General features: G+C 51.9%; 1 protein-coding gene across 1 annotated transcript; it reads right to left on the reverse strand.

The window, feature by feature from the left end:
- Positions 1–7,571: 7,571 nt before the first annotated feature.
- LOC115915992 (kallikrein-14-like) lies at positions 7,572–14,713 on the reverse strand. The gene is given in 7 exon segments (XM_030969690.1): positions 7,572–7,724; positions 9,469–9,605; positions 10,603–10,919; positions 10,921–10,947; positions 11,777–11,790; positions 11,793–11,914; positions 14,671–14,713. Coding segments are annotated over 7 exon segments (813 nt in total).
- Positions 14,714–22,368: the final 7,655 nt, after the last annotated feature.

The raw sequence follows: 22,368 nt of genomic DNA on the forward strand, positions 1-22,368 counted from the left end.
TGAGCCTGGGACTGAGCTTAATCCTGAGCCTGGGACTGAGCTTAATCCTGAGCCTGGGACTGGGCTTAATCCTGAGCCTGAGCCTGGGACTGGGCTTAATCCTGAGCCTGAGCCTGGGACTGGGACTGAGCCTGAGCCTGGGACTGGGACTGGGACTGAGCCTGAGCCTGGGACTGGGACTGGGACTGAGCCTGGGACTGGGCTTAATCCTGAGCCTGGGACTGGGACTGAGCCTGAGCCTGGGACTGGGACTGAGCTTAATCCTGAGCCTGGGACTGGGCTTAATCCTGAGCCTGAGCCTGGGACTGGGCTTAATCCTGAGCCTGGGACTGGGCTTAATCCTGAGCCTGGGACTGGGACTGAGCTTAATCCTGAGCCTGGGACCTGGGACTGAGCCTGAGCCTGGGACTGGGACTGAGCCTGAGCCTGGGACTGAGCTTAATCCTGAGCCTGGGACCTGGGACTGAGCCTGAGCCTGGGACTGGGTTTAATCCTGAGCCTGGGACCTGGGACTGAGCTTAATCCTGAGCCTGAGCCTGGGACTGGGCTTAATCCTGAGCCTGGGACTGGGCTTAATCCTGAGCCTGAGCCTGGGACTGGGCTTAATCCTGAGCCTGGGACTGGGCTTAATCCTGAGCCTGGGACTGGGACTGAGCTTAATCCTGAGCCTGGGACCTGGGACTGAGCCTGAGCCTGGGACTGGGACTGAGCCTGAGCCTGGGACTGAGCTTAATCCTGAGCCTGGGACCTGGGACTGAGCCTGAGCCTGGGACTGGGTTTAATCCTGAGCCTGGGACCTGGGACTGAGCTTAATCCTGAGCCTGAGCCTGGGACTGGGCTTAATCCTGAGCCTGGGACTGAGCTTAATCCTGAGCCTGGGACTGGGCTTAATCCTGAGCCTGGGACCTGGGACTGAGCTTAATCCTGAGCCTGGGACTGGGCTTAATCCTGAGCCTGGGACTGAGCTTAATCCTGAGCCTGAGCCTGGGACTGGGCTTAATCCTGAGCCTGGGACTGGGACTGGGCTTAATCCTGAGCCTGGGACCTGGGACTGAGCTTAATCCTGAGCCTGGGACCTGGGACTGGGCTTAATCCTGAGCCTGGGCCTGGGTTCTGGTCCCGGGACCTGGGACTGAGCCTGAGCCTGGGACTGAGCTTAATCTTGAGCCTGAGCCTGGGACTGAGCTTAATCCTGAGCCTGAGCCTGGGACTGGGCTTAATCCTGAGCCTGGGACTGGGTTTAATCCTGAGCCTGGGACTGGGTTTAATCCTGAGCCTGGGACTGGGTTTAATCCTGAGCCTGGGACTGGGTTTAATCCTGAGCCTGGGACCTGGGACTGAGCTTAATCCTGAGCCTGAGCCTGAGCCTGAGCTTAATCCTGAGCCTGGGACCTGAGATTGAGCTTAATCCTGAGCCTGAGCCTGGGACTGGGTTCTGGTCCTGGGACCTGGGACTGAGCCTGAGCCTGGGACTGGGCTTAATCCTGAGCCTGAGCCTGAGCCTGAGCCTGGGACTGAGCCTGGGACTGAGCCTAAGCCTGGGCCTGAGCTTAATCCTGAGCCTGAGCCTGGGACCTGGGTTCTGGTCCTGGGACTGAGCTTAATCCTGAGCCTGAGCCTGGGACTGAGCCTGAGCCTGGGACTGGTCCTGATCCTGGTCCTGGTCCCGGTCCTGGTCCTAATCTTGGTCCTGGGCCTAAGTGCGATCGCCGTCCTTATCTGTGTCCTGGTCCTGAGCCTAATCCTGATCCTGGTCCTGAGCCTAATCCTGATCCTGATCCTGGTCCTGGTCCTAATCCTGGTCCTGATCCCAGTCCTAATTCTGATCCCAGTCCTGGTCCTGACCCTGATCCTGATCCTAAACTTGATCCCCGTCCTTATCTTGGTCCTGGTCCTGAGCCTAACCCTGGTCCTGAGCCTGGTCCCGGGCTGCAGCCTAATCCCGGTCCTGGTCCCAGTCCTGGTCCTGGTCCCGGTCCTGGTCCCGGTCCTGGTCCTAATCTTGGTCCTGAGCCTAAGTGTGATCGCCGTCCTTATCTGTGTCCTGGTCCTGAGCCTAATCCTGATCCTGATCCTGGTCCTGAGCCTAATCCTGATCCTGATCCTGGTCCTGGTCCTAATCCTGGTCCTAATCCTGGTCCTGATCCTGGTCCTGGTCCTGATCCTGATCCTGGTCCTGGTCCTAATCCTGGTCCTGATCCTGATCCTGATCCTGATCCTGGTCCTGATCCTGATCCTGATCCTGGTCCTGGTCCTGAGCCTGATCCTGGTCCTGAGCCTGATCCTGATCCTGATCCTGGTCCTGATCCCAATCCTGACCCTGATCCCGATCCTGATCCCGATTCCAATCCCCATCTTGATCCCGGCCCTGATCCCGATCCCGATCCTGATCCCAATCCTGATCCCGATCCCGATCCCGATCCCGATCCCGATCCCGATCCCGATCCTGATCCTGATCCTGATCCCGATCCCGATCAGGTGACCCAGGTGACACCTGAGGAGCCCCAGGTGACCCAGGTGACAATGAGGGGACACCTGAGGGGACGCAGGGACACCTGGGGGGGACACAGGTGACACCTGAGGGGACACGGGTGACACCTGAGGGGACACGGGTGACACAGGGGATGACGAGGGGACAAAGGGGACACCTGAAGGGACATGGGTGACACCTGAGGAGCCCCCAGGTGACACAGGGTGCAATGGGGGACACCTGAGGGGACAATGAGGGGACACCTGAGGGGACAATGAGGGGACAATAAGGTGACACAGGTGACAATGAGGGGACCCAGGTGACAATGAGGGGACTCAGGTGACAATAAGGGGACACAGGGACACCTGAGGGGACAATGAGGGGAGCCAGGTGACAATGAGGGGACACCTGAGGGGACACAGGAGAGGACACAGGTGACAATAAGGGGACACAGGTGACAATAAGGGGACACAGGTGACACCTGAGGGGACACCTGAGGGGACACCTGAGGGGACAATGAGGGGACAATAAGGTGACACAGGTGACAATGAGGGGACCCAGGTGACAATAAGGGGACACAGGGACACCTGAGGGGACAATGAGGGGACCCAGGTGACAATGAGGGGAGCCAGGTGACAATGAGGGGACACAGGTGACAATGAGGGGACACCTGAGGGGACACAGGAGAGGACCCAGGTGACAATGAGGGGACCCAGGGACACCTGAGGAGCCCCAGGTGACAAAGGGGACCCCGGAAGTCGCCGGCGACAGCGACAGCGCCACCGCCCGAGGGGGGCGTGGCCAGACCGGTCCCGCCGGTGCCACCCGCGCTGTCACCGGTGCCACCCGCGCTGTCACCTGGGTGTCACCCGTGTGTCACCCGGCACCGCCACCCCCGCCCCCGCCCACGCTGGCACCGCGGGGACACCGCGGGTGGCACAGGGGACAGTGGGGACAGAGGGGACATTGGGGTGGCACAGGGGACATTGGGGACACCGCGGGTGGCGCCGGGGACACTGGGGACAGAGGGGACATTGGGGTGGCACAGGGGACATTGGGGACAGAGGGGACATTGGGGTGGCACAGGGGACATTGGGGACACCGCGGGTGGCACCGGGGACTCAGGTGACACTGGGGACAGAGGGGACATTGGGGACATTGGGGTGGCACTGGGGACACCGGGGGTGGCGCAGGTGACATTAGGGACAGCAGGGGTGACACTGGGGGTGGCACCGGGGACACTGAGGGGTGGCACTGGGGTGACACTGGGGGTGGCACCGGGGTGGCACTGGGGACACCGGAGACACCTGGGGGTGGCACTGGGGACACAGGTGACCCAGGTGACACCGGGGACAGTTGGGGTGGCACTGGGGACTCAGGTGACACCTGGGGGTGGCACTGGTGACACCTGGGGGGGGATGGTGGCTGTAGTGGCCCAGGGGACACAGGTGACACCTGGGGGTGGCACCGGGGACACCAGGGATGGCACAGGTGACACCGGTGACAGGGGTGGCACCGGGGGTGGCATTGGGGACACTGAGGGGTGGCATTGGGGGTGGCACAGGTGACACTTGGGGTGACACAGGTGACACTGGTGGCACTGGGGGTGGCACAGGTGACACTGGGGACACTGGTGGCACTGGGGGTGGCACTGGGGGTGGCACAGGTGACACAGGTGACACCACAGGTGGCACTGGGGGTGGCACAGGTGACACTGGGGGTGGCACAGGTGACACTGGGGACACCACAGGTGACACAGGTGACACCACAGGTGGCACCGGGGACACTGAGGGGTGGCACAGGTGACACAGGTGGCACAGGTGACACAGGTGATGCCACAGGTGACACTGGGGGTGACACAGGTGACACAGGTGACACAGGTGACACTGGGGACGCCACAGGTGACACCGGGGGTGACACAGGTGACACAGGTGGCACAGGTGACACTGGGGGTGACACAGGTGACGCCACAGGTGACACTGGGGGTGACACAGGTGACACTGGGGGTGACACAGGTGGCACAGGTGACACAGGTGACACAGGTGACGCCACAGGTGACACTGGGGGTGACACAGGTGACACTGGGGGTGACACAGGTGACACAGTTGACACAGGTGGCACAGGTGACACCAGGGGTGACACAGGTGACACTGGTGGCACTGGGGACACCACAGGTGACACCGGGGGTGACACAGGTGACACAGGTGACACTGGGGACACCACAGGTGACACCGGGGGTGGCCCAGGGGACCCCGTGGAGGGGCCGTTGGGTCACGGGGCGTGGTCAGGGTTTGGGGGCGTGGCCACACATTGGATGGTGTTGTTTGGGGGCGTGGCCAAACACGACGCTGGATGATTGGGGGCGTGTCATGTCTTTTGGGGGCGTGGCCAAATATGGGGGGGTGGCTGATTTGGGGGCGTGGTCAGATTGGGGGCGTGTCCGGTCTTTTGAGGGCATGACCAAATGTAGGGGCGTGGCTGATTTTTGTGGGGGCGTGGCCAGATTGGGAGCGTGTCTGGTCTCTTGGGGGTGTGGCCATGGTTGGGGCGGGGCTACGGGTTTGGGGGCGTGGCCAGGATTTGGGGGTGTGGCCACACACATGCTGTTGTTGTTTGGGGGCGGGCCCAAATCTGGGGGCGTGGCTTATTTTGGGGAGGGCGTGGCCACATTGGGGGCGTATCCGGCCTTTCGGGGGCGTGGCCAAGGTTGGGGCGTGGCCAGGATTTGGGGGTGGATCTGCTGCGATTGGGGGCGTGGTCAGGTGTGTGTTGGGGTGGATTTGTGGGCGTGGCCAGAATCGAGGGGCGTGGCCACGTTTGGGGATTTTTGAGGGGAATTTTGGGGCGATTTTTGGGGATTTTGGGGTGGATTTTTTCGGGGGGATTTTGGGGGATTTTTTTTAAATTTTAGGGTGGATTTTTCAGCATTTTTCGGGCAGATTTTTGGGTGGAATTCTTGGGATTTTTCTGTGAATTATTTTTTATTTTGGGATGGAATTTTTCAGAATTTTGGGGTGGATTTTTGGGATTTTTCTGTGAATTTTTTTTATTTTGGGATGGAATTTTTCAGGATTTTTGGGGATTTTTCTGTGAAATTTTTTATTTTGGGATTGAATTTTTCAGGATTTTTGGGGTGGATTTTTGGGATTTTTCTGTGAATTTTTTTTTATTTTGGGATGGAATTTTTCAGGATTTTTCTGTGAATTTTTTTTATTTTGGGATGGAATTTTTCAGGATTTTTGGGGTGGATTTTGGGGATTTTGGGTGGCATTTTTGTTTTGGTTTTGGGGTGGATTTTTTGGGGGACTTTTGGTGATTTTTTGGGGATTTTGGGCTGATTTATTTTTTAATTTTGGGGTGGATTTTTGGGGGGATTTTTTAGGATTTTTCTGTGGGTTTTTTTAAATTTTTGAAGTGGATTTTCCAAAATTTTTGGGATGGAATTTTGTGGCTTTTGGGGGCGATTTTTGGGGCGCATTTTTGGGTGAATTTCCGAATTCCCGGACAAGGGGATTTGGGTCTGGACAATTTGGATTTTTAGGAGCGAAATTTTTGGGACTTTCGTCCCAAAATTTGGGGATTTTTGGGAATTTCAGGGGGGGATTTTTGTGGAATTTTGGGGTGAAATTTTCAGATTTTGGGGGTGGATTTTGGGGCTGGAATTTTGGGGGATTTGGGGATTTTGGGCAGGATTGTTTGGATTTTTTTGGAGTGGATTTTTTGGGACTTTTGGGGTGACATTTTCGGATATTGGGGGTGGAATTTTGGGATTTTGGGGTGGATTTTGCAGGATTTTTTGGGGTGGATTATTTGGATTTTGGGGGTGGATTCTTGGGATTTTTTGGAGTGGATTTTTGGGGATTTGGGGGTGGAATTTCCAGATTTTGGGGTGGATTTTTTGGGATTTTTAGGGTGGAATTTGGGGAACTTTCAAGGCAGATTTTTGGGGTGGATTTTGGGGATTTTTGGGGTGAATATTTTGTGATTTTTAGGGTGGATTTCTGGGATTTTTTTGAGTGGACTTTTGGGGACTTTCGGGGTGGGATTTTGGGATTTCAGGGTGGATTTTTGGGGTGGAATTTTTGGATTTTAGGATGGATTTTTGGGGTGGAATTTTGGAATTTTGGGGGTGGATTTTTGAGGTGGAATTTTGGGATTTCAGGGTGGATTTTTCTGGTGGAATTTTGGGATTTGGGGGTTGAATGTTTTTGGACTTTTGGGGTGGAATTTTGGGATTTTGGGGATGGATTTTTGGGGTGGAATTTTGGGATTTCAGGATGGATTTTTGGTGTGTAATTTTGGGATTTTTGGGGATGGATTTTTGGGTGGAATTTTGGGATTTCAGGGTGGATTTTTGGGGTGGAATTTTGGGATTTGGTGGTTGAATGTTTTTGGACTTTTGGGGTGGAATTTTGGGATTTTGGGCAGGATTGTTTGGATATTTTTGGAGTGGATTTTTTGGGACTTTTGGGGTGGAATTTTGGGATTTCAGGGTGGATTTTTGAGGTGGAATTTTGGCATTTTGGGGGTGGATTTTTGTGGAATTTTGGGGTGAAATTTTGGGATTTTTTGGGTGTAATTTTTGGATTTCAGGATGGATTTTTCTGGTGGAATTTTGGGATTTTGGGGGTGGATTTTTGTGGACTTTTGGTGTGGAATTTTGGGATTTTTGCGGATGGATTTTTGGCTGTAATGTTGGGATTTTGGGATGGATTTTTGGGGATTTTTAGGGTGGAATTTGGGGAATTTTCAGGGTAGATTTTTGGGGTGGAATTTTGGGATTTTGGGGTGGATTTTTGTGGAATTTTGGGGTGGAATTTTGGGGTGAAATTTTGGGATTTTGGGGATGGATTTTTGGGTGCAATATTGGGATTTTGGAGGTGGATTTTTGTGGAATTTTTGGGATTTTCAGAGTGTAATTTTTGGGTTTCAAGGTGGATTTTTTAGGATTTTTCTCATCCTGAACACCGGCGTTTGGGAGCGGATCATTCTTTTAATCTTGTCACTGTATCTTGCATTTTTGGGATTTTTGGGCTCGTGGCCCCCGGGGGTTTCTGTGGCCGGCGCGTCCATTTTTGGGGCGAATCGGGCGGGTTTTGGGTCAGTTCCGGGCCATGGTGTGGTGCAGCCAGCGGCCGTAACGGCAGAGGTTGACGTAGACGCCGGGTTTGTGGGGGTCCCCGCAGACCCCCGGCCCCCAGGAGGTGATGCCCTGCAGGCGCCCGTTGCACACCAGGGGCCCCCCGGAGTCGCCCTGGGGGGACAAAATTCGGGGGGTCAGGGGCGGGACCCCCAAATTCCGGGGGAAATCCGCGAAAATCCGGCGAGAATCGGGAGAAATCGCTGTGAAGTTGCCCCAGAAACGCCCCAAAAATGCCCCAAAACCGCACCCAAAATTTCCCCCAAAACACCCCAAAAATGTCCCAAAACTGCCCCAAAATATCCCCGAAAAACACCCCAAAATTGCCCCAAAGCCATCAACAAAACTGCCCCAAAAATGTCCCAAAGCGCCCCAAAATCACTCGAAAAATGTCCCAAAAATACTCCAAAATTGTCCCCAAAATGTCCCCAAATCACCCCAAAACAGGCCCCAAAATGACCAAAATTGCCCCAAAACTGCCCCAAAATCACCCCAAAACCCACCCCAAACTTGCCCCCAAAACCGCCCCAAAATTTCCCCCAAAACCCACTCCAAAAATGTCCCAAAACCGCCCCAAAATTTCCCCGGAACACCCCAAAATGGCCCCAAAACCATCAACAAAACTGCCCCAAAAATGTCCCAAAACCACCCCAAAACTGCCCCAAAATTTCCCCCGAAAACATCCCAAAATTGCTCCACAAATGCCCCAAAACAACTTCAAAATTGCCCTAAAAAATGGCCCAAAATTGCCCCAAAAAATATCCCCAAAATGTCCCCAAATCACCCCAAAACAGGCCCAAAAATGACCAAAATTGCCCCAGAAATGCCCCAAAATTGCCCCCAAAACGCCCCAAAAATGCCCTGAATTGCCCCCAAAAGGCCCCAAATTAGCCCAAAAAACATCCCAAAAATGCCCCAAAAATGCCCCGAAATCACCCCAAAAATGTCCCAAAACCTGCCCCAAAATTGCCTGAAAAACACCCAAAAATTTCCCCAAAATTTCCCCAAAATTGCCCCAAAACCACCCCAAAAGCCACCTCAAAATTGCCTCAAAATCACCCCAAAATTGCCCCAAAACCGCCCCAAAACTGCCTCAGAATTGTCCCAAAACTGCCAGGGATTGACCCAGAAATGCCCTCAAATTTGTCCTAAAATTGTCCCAAATTCACCTCGGATTGACCCAAATTGTCTCAAACTTCCCCCGAATTGTCCTAAATTCACCTCAAATTGACCCCGATGACTGCAAAATTGCCTCCCAAACGGCCCCAAGTTACCCCAAAATCGCCCCAAATTTCCCAAAATGGCCCAAATTTCCCAAAATGGCCCAAATTGCCCCAAATGGCCCAAAATTTATCCCAAATGGCCCCAAATTGCCGCAAATTGCCCAAATCTCCTCCAATTCTCCCAAATCAGCCCAAACTCACCTGGGATTGATCCCAAATCACCTCAGTCCCTCACCTGTCCCATCTCACCTGTCCCATCTCACCTGTCCCATCAGGTGTCACCTCACCTGTCCCACCTGTCCCCCTCTATTCCTTCACCTGTCCCACACCTGTCCCATCACACCTGTCCATGTCTCACCTGTCCCATCTCACCTGCCCCATCAGGTCTGACCTCACCTGTCCCATCACCTCACCTGTCCCATCTCACCTGTCTCACCTGTCCCACCTGTCCCATCCCACCTGTCTGTGTCTCACCTGGCAGGTGTTGGCGCGGCTCTGGGGCTCTCCTGTCTCACCTGTCCCATCTCACCTGTCCCATCTCACCTGTCCCACCTGTCCCATCTCACCTGGCAGGTGTCGGCGCGGCTCTGGGGCTCTCCTGTCTCACCTGTCCCATCTCACCTGTCCCATCTCACCTGGCAGGTGTCGGCGCGGCTCTGGGGCTCTCCGGCACAGACCATGTTGGGGGTGATGGAGTCGGGGTAGATGCGGCGACAGGTGAGCTCAGGTACGATCCGCACCTGGCTGCAGTGCAGGGCCTGCGGGAACGTCACTGAAAACACACCTGGGGTCACACCTGGGGTCAGGTAACAGCTACGCCTGTCTGGGGTCACACCTGGGCAAGGAACCACCCCACACCTGGGCAGGTAACACACCTGGGGTCACACCTGGGCAGGTAACACCTGTCTGGGGTCACACCTGGGCTCACACCAGCCTGGAATCACACCTGGGGTCCCACCTGGGCAGGTAACACCTGATCTGAGCTCTCACCTGTGCCCAGGTAACCCCTTCATTCCCATCTCACCTGTCCCAGGTGTGTCCCCAACCCCCCACCTGTCCCAGGTGTGCCTCACCTGTCCCCAGTGCCCCCTCACCTGTCCCAGGTGTGTTCCCCCCTCTCCCAGATGTGTCCCAGGTGTGTCCCAGGTGTCCCTCACCTATCTCAGGTGTCTCCCAGGTGTGTCTCAGGTATGTGCCAGGCGTGTCCCAGGTGCGTCCCAGGTGTGTGCCAGGTGTGGCTCACCTATCTCAGGTGTGTCTCATCTATCTCAGGTGTCCCTCACCTGTCCCAGGTGTGTCCCCTATCTCTGGTGTATCCCAGGTGTGTCCCAGGTGTTTCAGGTGTGTCCCAGGTGTCCCTCCCCTATCTCAGGTGTATCCCAGGTGTCCCTCACCTGTCCCAGGTGTGTCCCAGGTGTCCCTCCCCTATCTGAGGTGTATCTCAGGTGTGTCCCAGGTGTATCCCAGGTGTGTCCAGGTGCAGCTCAGGTGTGTCCCAGGTGTGTCTCAGGTGTCCCTCCCTTATCTCAGGTGTATCCCAGGTGTGTCCCAGGTGTGTCCCACCTGTCCCAGGTGTATCCCAGGTGTCCCTCACCTGTCCCAGGTGTGTCTCATCTATCTCAGGTGTCCCTCACCTATCCCAGGTGTATCCCAGGTGTGTCCCACCTGTCCCAGGTGTATCCCAGGTGTCCCTCACCTGTCTCAGGTGTATCCCAGGTGTCCCTCCCCTATCTCAGGTGTGTCTCCCCTGTCCCTCACCTGTGCCTCACCTGTGGGGCTGGTGATGGAGCCCCATCCCGAGATCTGGCAGGCGGTTCCGGGCGCGGCGCAGGTGCGTGCCAGCGGCAGGGGGCTCACCTGGCGGCTCAGGTGCGCCGGCACCTGCAGCCGCAGCAGCATCAGGTCGCCGTCCTTGGAGCTCTCGTTGTAGCCGGGGTAGGGGAAGGTGCGCACCGAGAGGCGCCGCTGCTCACCTGGCGCAGGTGAGGCCTCGCCCGGCCCCGCCCCCGGCTCGCCTGGCGCAGGTGAGGCCTCGCCTGGAGGGGGGGGGTTGGGAGAGGCCTCACCTGGGCGCACCTGGGGGTGGGTGGGGCGCCAGGCGGACGGTGATGGGGCTGTGGGGGAGAGAGACAGGTGAGATGGGACAGGTGAGATGGGACAGGTGAGACAGGTGAGATGGGACAGGTGAGATGGGGCAGGTGAGGCAGGTGAGATGGGACAGGTGAGACAGGTGAGATGGGACAGGTGAGATGGGACAGGTGAGGCAGGTGAGATGGGACAGGTGAGGTGGGACAGGTGAGATGGGGCAGGTGAGATGGGACAGGTGAGATGGGGCAGGTGAGATGGGACAGGTGAGACAGGTGAGATGGGACAGGTGAGACACAGGTGAGGTGGGACAGGTGAGATGGGGCAGGTGAGATGGGACAGGTGAGACACAGGTGAGACAGGTCAGATACAGGTGAGACAGGTGCGAGACAGGTGACCCCGTTACCTGCCCAGGTGAGCCCAAGCCACAGCCAGGTGTCACTTGAGCCACTCCCTTTGTCCCCAGGTGACCCCGTTACCTGCCCAGGTGAGTCCCTCCCCGTGCCCAGGTGTGCCCAGGTAACCCTCCCTATACCCGGGTGTTCCCAGGTGTGCCCAGGTGTGTCTGTATCTGGCCCAGGTGTGCCCAGCTGTGCCCAGGTGTGCCCGGGTGTGTCTGTACCTGTCCCAGCTGTGCCCAGGTGTGCCCAGGTGTGTTCCCCATGCCCAGGTGTGTATCCCCCGTTACCTGTCCGTACTTGGGGGCGTGGCAGTGCGCCGCCGTCAGGACCCACCCAGGTGTGCCCAGGTGTGTCTGTACCTGTCCCAGGTGTGCCCAGGTGTGTGTTACCCATACCCAGGTGTGCCCAGCTGTGCCCAGCTGTGCCCAGGTGTGTATCCCCCGTTACCTGTCCGTACCCGGGGGCGTGGCAGTCTGCGCCGCCGTCAGGACCCACCTGGGCGCCACCAGGGTGCCCCCGCAGATGAAGCGCCGGCCCCGGAACAGCGCGGCCTGCCAGGGCGGGGCACAGGTGTGACCCTCGAGCACCCAGGCACCTGTGAGAGACAGGTGAGACAGGTGAGCCAGGGCGGGGCACAGGTGTGACCCTCGAGCACCCAGGCACCTGTATGGGCACACAGGTGAGACACAGATGAGCCAGGGCGGGGCACAGGTGTGACCTTCCAGCACCCACGCACCTGTATGGGCACACAGGTGAGCCAGGGCGGGGCCAGGGCGGGGCCAGGGCGGGGTACAGGTGTGACCATAAAGAACCCAGGCACCTGTCAGAGACACACAGGTGAGACAGGTGAGACAGGGCGGGGCCAGGGCGGGGCCAGGGCGGGGCACAGGTGTGACCTTCCAGAACCCACACTCCTGTATGGGCACACAGGTGAGCCAGGTGAGGTTTGGGGTCCCTCAGGTGAGATTTGGGGTCACACAGGGGAGCCAGGGCGGGGCACAGGTGTGACCCTCGAGCACCCACGCACCTGGGGGACACACAGGTGAGGTTTGGGGTCACACAGGTGTGCCAGGGCAGGGCCTGCCAGGGCAGGGCACAGGTGTGACCCTCCAGGACCCACACACCTGGGAGGGTCAGACAGGTGAGGTTTGGGATCCCTCAGGTGAGTTTCAAGTGGGTACAGGTGAGATTTGGGGTGATACAGGTGAGTCTGGGGTCACACAGGTGAGCCAGGGCAGGGCACAGCTGTGACCCTCCAGCACCCACACACCTGGGGACAGGTGAGCCACAGGTGAGGTTTGGGGTGCCCAGGTGAGTCCCAGGTGAGGTTTGGGGTGCACAGGTGAGATTTGGGGTGCCCAGGTGAGTCCCGGGTGATATTTGGGGTGCCCAGGTGAGATTTGGGGTGCCCAGGTGAGTCCCGGGTGATATTTGGGGTGCCCAGGTGAGGTGAGCCAGGGCAGGGCACAGCTGTGACCCTCGAGCACCCACACACCTGGGGACAGGTGAGCCACAGGTGAGGTTTGGGGTACCCAGGTGAGATTTGGGGTGCCCAGGTGAGTCCCAGGTGAGGTTTGGGGTGCCCAGGTGAGGTTTGGGGTCACCCAGGTGAGTCTCAGGTGACATTTGGGGTCACCCAGGTGAGTTTTGGGGTGCCCAGGTGAGGTTTGGGGTCACCCAGGTGAGTCTGGGGTCCTCCAGGTGACTTTGGGGTGCCCAGGTGAGGTCTGGGGTCCCTCAGGTGAGTCTCAGGTGAGGTTTGGGGTCCCTCAGGTGAGGTTTGGGATTCCCCAGGTGAATTTTGGGATCTCAGGTGAGTTTGGAGTCCCCAGGTGAGTTTGGGGTCCCCCAGATGTTTTGGGGTCCCCCAGGTGAATTTTTTGGGCTCAGGTGTGTCTGGGATCCCTCAGGTGAATTTTGGGGTCCCCTGGAAGTTTTTGGGGTCCCAGGTGAATTTTAGGATCCCCCAGGTGTTTATGGGGTCCCTCAGGTGAATTTTGGTGTCTCAGGTGAAGTTTTTGGGGTCCCCCTGGATATTTTTGGGGTCTCCAATGATTTTGGGATCCCTCAGGTGAATTTTGGGGTCCCCCAGGTGTTTTGGGGTCCCTCAGGTGAATTTTTGGGGTTCCCCAAGTAGATTTTGGGGTCCCTCAAAGATTTTTGGGGTCCCCCTGGGTATTTTTGGGGTCTCAGGTGAAGTTTTTGGGATCCCCCAGGTAAATTTTGGGTTCTCAGGTGAATTTTGGGGTCCCCCAGAGGATTTTGGGGTCCCCAGGTGAATTTTGAGGTTTTTGGGGTCCTCCAAGTAAATTTTGGGGTACCTCAGAGATTTTTGGGGGTCTCCGATGATTTTTGGGGTCGCAGGTAAATTTGGGGTCCCTCAGGTGAATTTTGGGGTCCCCTGGAGGTTTTTGGGGTCCCTCAGGTGATTTTTGGGGTCCCCCAGGTGTTTTTGGGATCTCAGGTGAATTTTGGGGTCCCCCAGATGAGTTTGGGATTCCCAGGTAAATGTTGGGGGTCTCAGGTGAAATTTTGGGGTCCCCCAGAGGATTTTGGGGTCCCTCAGGTGAATTTTTGGGTTCTCAGGTGAATTTTGGGGTCCCCTGGAGGTTTTTGGGATCCCTCAGGTGATTTTTGGGGTCCCCCAGGTGTTTTGGGGGTCTCAGGTGAATTTTTGGGGTTCCCCAAGTAAATTTTGGAGTCCCTCAGAGATTTTTGGGGTCTCCGATGATTTTTGGGGTCTCAGGTGAATTTTTGGGGTCCCCAGGTAAATTTGGGATCCCTCAGAGATTTTTGGGGTCCCCCAGGTGAATTTTGGGGTCTCAGGTGAATTTTGGGATCCCCTGGAGGTTTTTGGGGTCCCCCAGGTGAATTTTGGGGTCCCCCTGGTGAATTTTTGGGGTCTCAGGTGAATTTTGGCGTCCCCCGGAGGTTTTTGGGGTCTCAGGTGAATTTTGGGGTCCCCTGGAGGTTTTTGGGGTCTCAGGTGAATTTTTGGGGTCTCCGATGATTTTTGGGGTCCCCCCGGTGTTTTTGGGGTCCCTGAGGTGAATTTTTGGGGTCTCAGGTGAATTTTGGGGTCCCCTGGAGGTTTTTGGGGTCCCCCAGGTGAATTTTGGGGTCCCCCTGGTGAATTTTTGGGGTCTCAGGTGAATTTTGGGATCCCCTGGAGGTTTTTGGGGTCCCCCAGGTGAATTTTGGGGTCCCCCTGGTGAATTTTTGGGGTCTCAGGTGAATTTTGGCATCCCCTGGAGGTTTTTGGGGTCCCCCAGGTGAATTTTGGGGTCCCCCTGGTGAATTTTGGGGTCTCAGGTGATTTTTGGGGTCCCTCCGGTGTTTTTGGGGTCTCACCTGTGGCCGCGGGCAGGAGCAGCAGCAGCAGCAGCAGCCGCATCCCGAGGCTGAAATGGGGGAAAAAACGGAGATTTTGGGTAAAATGGGAATTTTGGGGAAAAAATTGGGAATTTTTGAGAGGGAAAAAAATTGGGGAATTTTGGGAAATTTTGGGGGAAATTTGGGAGGAAAAAATTGGGAATTTAGGGGGAATTTGGGGAGGAATTTGGGGGAGAAAATTGGGAATTTTTGGGGAGGGAAAATGGGAATTTTGGGAGGAAAAATTGAGAATTTAGGGGGAAAAAATTGGGAATTTTTGGGAGAAAAACTGGGAATTTTTGGGAGGGAAAAATTGAAAATTGGGGGGGAAATTTGGGAGGAAAAAATGTGAATTCGGGGAAGAAAATGGAGGGGAAAAATGGGAATTTTGGAGGGGAAAAATGGGAATTTTGGAGGGGAAAAATGGGAATTTTGGGAGGGAAATTGGGAATTTTAGGGTAAAAATGGGAATTTTGGGGAAAACTTGGGAGGGAAAATGGGAGTTTTGGGAGGAAAATAGAGGGGGAAAGGAATTCGGGGGAATTGTGGAGAAATTTGGGGGAATTTGGGGAGGAAAAATGGGAATTTTGGGGGAAAGAGGGAGGGGAAAAATGGGAATTGTTGGGGTGAAAATTGGAAATTTTGGGGGAGAAAATGGGGGAATTGGGGAAAAAAAGGGAATTTTGGGGAAATTGGATGAAAATTGGGAATTTTGGGGGGAATTTGGGGGGAGAAAATGGAGGAAAATTTGGGAATTTTTTGTAGAAAAATGGGAATTTTGGGGAAAATTGGGGGAAAATTGGGAATTTTGGGGAGAAATTTCGGAATTTTGAGAGGAAAAATGGGAATTTGGGGTAAATTTGGGGGAATTCAGGGAGGAAAATGGAATTTTGGGGGGAATTTGGGAAAATTGGAGGGAAAATTGGGAATTTTGGGGGGGAATTTGGGAATTTTGGGAGGAAAAATGGGAAATTTGGAAGAATTTTGGGGGGAAAATCAGAGGAAAATTGCAATTTTTGGAGAAAAAAGGGAATTTTGGGGAAAATGGGAATTGGGGGGGCAGGAAATTGAAGGGAAATGGGAATTTTGAGGAAATTTGGGAGGAAAAATTGGAATTTTGAGGAAGAGAATGGGAATTTTTTGAGGAATAAAGGGAATTTTGGGGGATAATTGTGAATTTCGAGGGGAGAAAATGGAGAAAAAATGGGAATTTTGGGGGGAAATGAAAATTTTGGGAGGAAAAATGGGAATTTGAGGGGAAAATTGGGAATTTTGGGAGGGAAAATGGGAATTTTGGGGAAAATTGGGAGAAAATTGGGAATTTGGGGGGGGTGGGAATTTGGGGGGGAAAATGGGAATTTGGGGAGAATTTGGGAAAATTGGGGGGGAAATGGGAATTTTGAGAGGAAAAATGGGAAATTGGGGGAAAATTGGAGGAAAAATTGGGAATTTTGGGGGAAAATTGGGGAATTTTGGGAGGAAAAATGGAAATTTTGGGGGGAATTTGGAGGAAAAATTGGGAACTTTGGGGGAATTGGGGGAAAAATCAGAAATTTGGGGGGGGGAAATGAGGAATTTGGGGAAAATCGGGAATTTTAGGGGGAAAATTGGGAATTTTGGGAGGAAATTTGGGATAAAAGGGGAAAATGGGAAAAAAGAGGGAAAAGGGGGAAAACCCCAAAATTCCCGATTGGAATCCTCTGGAAAATCCCAAAAATTCCCCTGGAAAACCCCAAATTTCATCGGGAACCGCAAAAATTCCTCAGAAATCCCCAAAATTCCCTTGGAAAATCCCCAAAATTCGCCCGAAAAACTCCAAAATTTCCAGGAAAAATCCCAACTTTCCCATGGAAATCAACCCCAAAATTCCCGGAAAACCCAAAATCTCCCAAAAATTCCTCAGAAAACCCCAAAATCCTCTGGAAAATCCCCAAAATTCCCTTGGAAAAAAACCCCAAAAAATCGCCTGGAAAATCCCAAAATCTGCGGGAAAAACCCCAAAATCTCCCAAAAGAATTTCCTGGAAAATCCCCAAAATCTCCCAGACAAACCCCAAAATTCCCAGAAATCCCAAAAATTCCCTTGAAAAAATCCCAAATTCTCACTGGAAAACCCCAAAAATTCCCCGGAAAATCCCAAAAATTCCCAGAAAAAGCCCCAAAATCCCGGAAAATCCCAAATTCCCACTGGAAATCCCAAAAATCCCCTTGGAAAAAACCCAAAATCTCCCGAAAATTTCCTTGGAAAATCCCCAAAAGTTTTGGAAAATCCCCAAAATTCCCACAGAAAATCCCCCAAATTCCCAGAAAAAGCCCCAAATTCCCTTGGAAAATCACAAAAATTCCCCAGAAAATTCCAAAATTCCCTCGGAAATCCCCAAATTCTCCCTGAAAAATCCCAAAATCTCCCTGAAAAAGCCCCAAATTCCCCCAAAATCCCCTGGAAACCCCAAAATTCTCTCGGGATCTCCTGAAATTCCCTCGGAAAACCCAAAAAATCCCAGAAAACCCCGAAAAATCCCTTGGGAAATCTCCTGGAAAAGCCCAAGAATTCCCAGAAAAACCCAAAATTTCTGAAATCCCCGAATTCCCTTGGGGAAAAACCCCCAAATTCCCGGAAAACCCAAAAATCTCCTGGAAAATCCCAAAATCCCCTGGAAAAACCCCAAAATTCCATTGAAAAATCCTAAATTCCCTCGGAAAAAACCCCAAATTTCCTGGAAATCCCCAAAATTTCCCGAAAAAATGTGAAAATTTCCAGAAAAAACCTCAAAATTTCTGGAAAAAAACCCCAAAATTTCCCTAGAAAAACCCAAAATTTCCCGGAAATCCCCGAGTTCCCTTGGAAAAATCCCAAATTCTGCCTGGAAAATCCCCAAAATTCCCCAGAAAATCCCCAAAAATCCCAAAAATCCCACTGGAAATCCCAACATTTCCAGGAAAAATCCCCAAAATCCCCCCAGGAACCCCAAAAATTTCCCCAGAAATCCCCAAAATTCCCTGGAAAAAACCCAAAATCCCACTGGAAAATCCCCAAAAATTGCCTGAGAAATCCCAAAAATTTTCCGGGAAAACCCCAAAATTCCCAGAAAAAATCCCAGAATTTCCCAGGAAAACCTCAAAAAAATCCCAGAAAATCCCAAAATCTCCCAGAAAATCCCCCAAAATTTACCGGAAAAATCCCCAAAATTCCCGGGAAATCCCAAAGTTCCCTGGAAAATCCCAAAAATTCCCGGAAAATCCCCAAAAATTTCCCGGGAAAACCCCAAAATCTCATGGAAAACCCCAAAATTCCCTTGAAAAATCCCAAATTCCCTCGAAAAACCCCAAAGTTTCCGGGAAAAAACTCCAAAATTTCCCGGACAAACCCCAAAATTTCCTGGAAAATCCCCAAAATTCCCGGAAAAATCCAAAAATCCCCCGGAAAATCCCTGAAACCTCCCGGAAAATTCCCAAAATTTCCTGGAAAATCCCGAAAAATTCCCGGGAAAATCCCAAAATTTCCCGGAAAAGCCCTGAAACCTCCCGGAAAATCCCCCAAAATCTCCAGGAAAATCCCAAAATCTCCTGGAAAATCCCAAAATCTCCTGGAAAATCCCGAAAATCCCCCGGGAAAATCCCAAAATTCCCTGGAAAATCCCAAAAATTTCCCGGAAAAGCCCAAAATTTCCCGGGAAAATCCCAAAATTTCCCGGGAAAAGCCCAAAACCTCCTGGACAGACCCCAAAATTCCCTGGAAAATCCCTGTAATCTCCCGGGAAATCCCAAAATCTCATGGAAAATCCCAAAATTTCCCGGGAAAAACCCCGAATTTCCCGGGAAAATCCCCAAAATTCCCTGGACAAACCCCAAAATTCCCGGAAAACCCAAAAATCTCCCGGAAAAATCCCAAAATTTCCCGGACAAACCCCCAAATTTCCCGGAAAAAAATCCCAAAATTTCCCGGGAAAATCCCAAATTCCCTCGGAAATCCCCAGAATTTCCCCGGAAATCCCCAGAATTTCCCGGGAAATCCCAAAATTTCGCGGGAAAATCCCAAAATTTCGCGGGAAAAGGCCGAAAGCGGCGGAATTGCCGCGGTTCCCACCTGGTGCCGGTGCCGGGAGGAGGAGGAGGAGGAGGAGGGGGAAGGGGAGGGGAGGAAGGGCGGGAGGGGAGGGGAGGGGGAGGAGGAGGAGGGGTGGGGGAGGGGAGGAAGCGCCGCCCGAGCCCCAAAATCCCTTCCGGGAGCGGCCGGAAAGGGAGAGGCGGAAAATCCCCAAAAATGGGGGGAAAAGTCCTAAAAAATCCCGGGAAAATCCCGAAAATTGGGGGGGGAAAATCCCAAAAATTGAGGGGGAATCTCCCAAAAAATCACCCCAAAAATCCCCCCAAAAAAGGGAGAAAAAATCCCTTTAAAAATCCCAGAAAAATCCCGAAAATTGGGGGGGGGAAAGTCCTAAAAAATCCTCCAAAAATCGCCAAAACTTGGGGAAAAAATTCCCAAAAATTGGGAAGAAACTCCCCAAAATTGGGGGGAAATTCCTAAAAAAAATAAACCTAGAAAAATCCCGAAAATGGGGGGAAAAATTCCCAAAAATTGGGGGGAAAAATCCCCAGAAAATCCTCCAAAAATCCCCCCAAAAATAGGAGGGAAATCCCCAAAATTGGGGAGAAAATCCCTTTAAAAACCCCAGAAAAATCCCGAAAATTGGGGGGGAATCTCCCCAAAAATCCTCCCAAAAATTCCCCCAAAAATGGGGGAAAAATCCCAAAAATTGGGGGAAAATCCCCCCCAAAAAAATCCTCCAAAAATCCCCAAAATTGAGGAAAATTCCTAAAAAAACCCCAGAAAAATCCCGAAAATTGGGGAAAAAATCCCCAAAATTGGGGGGAATCTCCCAAAAATTCCCCCCAAAATGGGGGGAAAATCCCTTTAAAAACCCCAGAAAAATCCCAGGAAAATCCCCAAAAATGGGGGGAAAAATCCCAAAAATTGGGGGGGAATCTCCCCAAAAAATCCTCCAAAAATCCCTAAAAATTGTGGGGAAATTCCTAAAAAAATAAACCCAGAAAAATCCCCAAAAATTGGGAAAAAATCCCTTGAAAAATCCCAGAAAAATCCCAAAAATTGGGGAAAAATCCTCAAAACTGGGGGAAAATCACCCAAAAAATCCCCCCAAAAATCTCCACAAATGGGGGAAAAAATCCCGAAAAAAGCCCCAGAAAAATCCCAAAAATTGGGGGGAAAATCTCCCCAAAAAAACCCAGAAAAATCCCCAAAAATGGGGGGAAAAAAATCCCAAAGTTAGGGGGAAATCCTCCCAAAAAATCCTCCAAAAATCCCCAAAACTGGGGGGAAAAATCCCGAAAATTGGGAGGGAATCTCCCCAAAAATTCCTCCAAAACTGGGGTGAAATATCCCCCAAAAATCCCAGAAAAATCCCGAAAATGGGGGGAAAATCCCCAAAAATTGGGGGGAAATCCCCCAAAAATCCTCCAAAAAATGGGGAAAAATCCCTAAAAAAATCCCAGAAAATTGGGGGGGAAATCCCCAAAAATGGAGGGAAAAAATCCCAAAAACTGGGGAGAAATTCCTAAAAAAAACCCAGAAAAATCCCCAAAAATGGGGAAAAAATCCCCCCAAAAATCCTCAAAAAAATCCCCAAAATGGAAGAAAATCCTTAAAAAAAGCCCCAGAAAAATCCCCAAAAATGGGGGAAAAAAAACCCCAAAAATGGGGAAAAATCCCTTTAAAAAATCCCAGAAAAATCCCGAAAATGAGGGGAAAAAATCCCAAAAAATGGGGGGAAAAATCCCCAAAATTGGGGGGAAATTCCTAAAAAAAACCCGAATAATCCCCAAAAATGGGGGAAAAAAAACCCAAAAAATCCTCCCAAAAAATCCCCAAAAATGGGGGAATAACCCAAAAATTTGGGGAAAAAATCCCTTTTAAAAAATCCCAGAAAAATCCCCAAAATTGGGAGAAAAAACCCCAAAAATTGGGCAAAAAAATCCCTTTTAAAATCCCAGAAAAATCCCCAAAAATGGGGAAAAAACCCAAAAAATCCTCCCAAAAAAATCCCCAAAAATGGGAGAAAATCCTTAAAAAAAGCCCCAGAAAAAATCCGAAAATTGGGAGAAAAAACCCCAAAAAATGGGGAAAAATCCCTTTAAAAATCCCAGAAAAATCCCAAAAATTGGGGAAAAAAATCCCAAAAAATGGGGAAAAAAATCCCAAAAATGGGGGGAAAATCCCTAAAAAAATTTCCCCAAAATAAAAAATAAATTCCCAAAAATTTGGGAAAAAAATCCTTTAAAAATTGGGACAAATTCCCGAAAATTTGGGAAAAATTTTCCCAAAAATTTGAGAGAAAATCCCCAAAAATTGGGATCAGTTCTTCAAATTTGGGAGAAATTCCCTAAAATTTGGGATTCTCCAAAAATTGGGGAGAAAATCCCCAAAAAATTGGGGGAAATTTAAAATCATGGGAGAAATTTTTGAAAAAAATTGGGAGAAATTCGCCCAAAATTGGAAGAAATTCCTGAAAATTTGGGAAAAAATCCCAAAATATTGTGGGGAAGTCGCCCAAGAAAGCAGAAAAATCCCCAAAATTTGGGAGAAATTCCCTCAGATTTGAGAGAAACGCCAAAAATTTGAAATAAATCACAAAAATTTGGGAGAAATTCCTAAAAATTTGGGATGAATTCCCGAAAAATTTTGGAGAAATTCCCCCCAAATTTAGGATCATTTCCTTAAAATTTGGGAGAAATTCCCGAAAATTTGGAATCAATTCCTCCCAAAATTGGGATCAATTCCGCAGATTTGTGAGAAATGCCAAAAATTTGGGAAAAATGAAAAAAATTTGGGAAAAATTCCCCAAAAAATTGGCGGGAAATTGGCCCCAAATTGGGCCCCTGGGGGCGGGGCCAGGGCTCGGCTCCTGATTGGCTGATGGGGGAGTGGGCGGGGCCAGCACGGACCAGTACGGACCAGTCCCTCCCAGTTCATCCCAGTGCTCCCAGTTCAAACCAGTTCATCCCAGTCCCTCCCAGTCCATCCCAGTTCATCCCAGTTCATCCCAGTTCAATCCCAGTAACTCCCAGTCCATCCCAGTAAGGCCCAGTCCGTTCCCAGCCCCTCCCAGTTCATCCCAGTTCAATCCCAGTCCATTCCCAGTTCATCCCAGTTCATCCCAGTAAGTTCCACTTCATCCCAGTTCAAACCAGTTCATCCCAGTAAGGCCCAGTTCCATCCCAGTTTACCCCAGTTCAATCCCAGTCCATTCCCAGTTCATCCCAGTTCAATCCCAGTAAGTCCCAATCCCTCCCAGTTCAAACCAGTTCAATCCCAGTAAGGTTCAGCCCATTCCCAGTTCATCCCAGTAAGGCCCAGGCCATCCCAGTTCCCTCCCAGTTCCCTCCCAGTCCCTCCCAGTCCAATCCCAGTCCAGTCCCAGTTCAGCCCAGTTCAATCCCAGTTCAGCCCAGTTCAAACCAGTTCAATCCTCATTCATCCCAGTTCATCCCAATCCCTCCCAGTTCAATCCCAGTCCATTCCCAGTTCATCCCAGTTCATCTCAGTAAGTCCCACTTCATCCCAGTTCAAACCAGTTCATCCCAGTAAGGCCCAGTTCCATCCCAGTCCCTCCCAGTTCCATCCCAGTCCAATCCCAGTTTGTCCCAGTTCAAACCAGTT

The sequence above is a fragment of the Camarhynchus parvulus genome, unplaced genomic scaffold (genome assembly GCF_901933205.1).
Source record: "Camarhynchus parvulus unplaced genomic scaffold, STF_HiC, whole genome shotgun sequence".
Taxonomy (NCBI): Eukaryota; Metazoa; Chordata; class Aves; order Passeriformes; family Thraupidae; genus Camarhynchus; species Camarhynchus parvulus.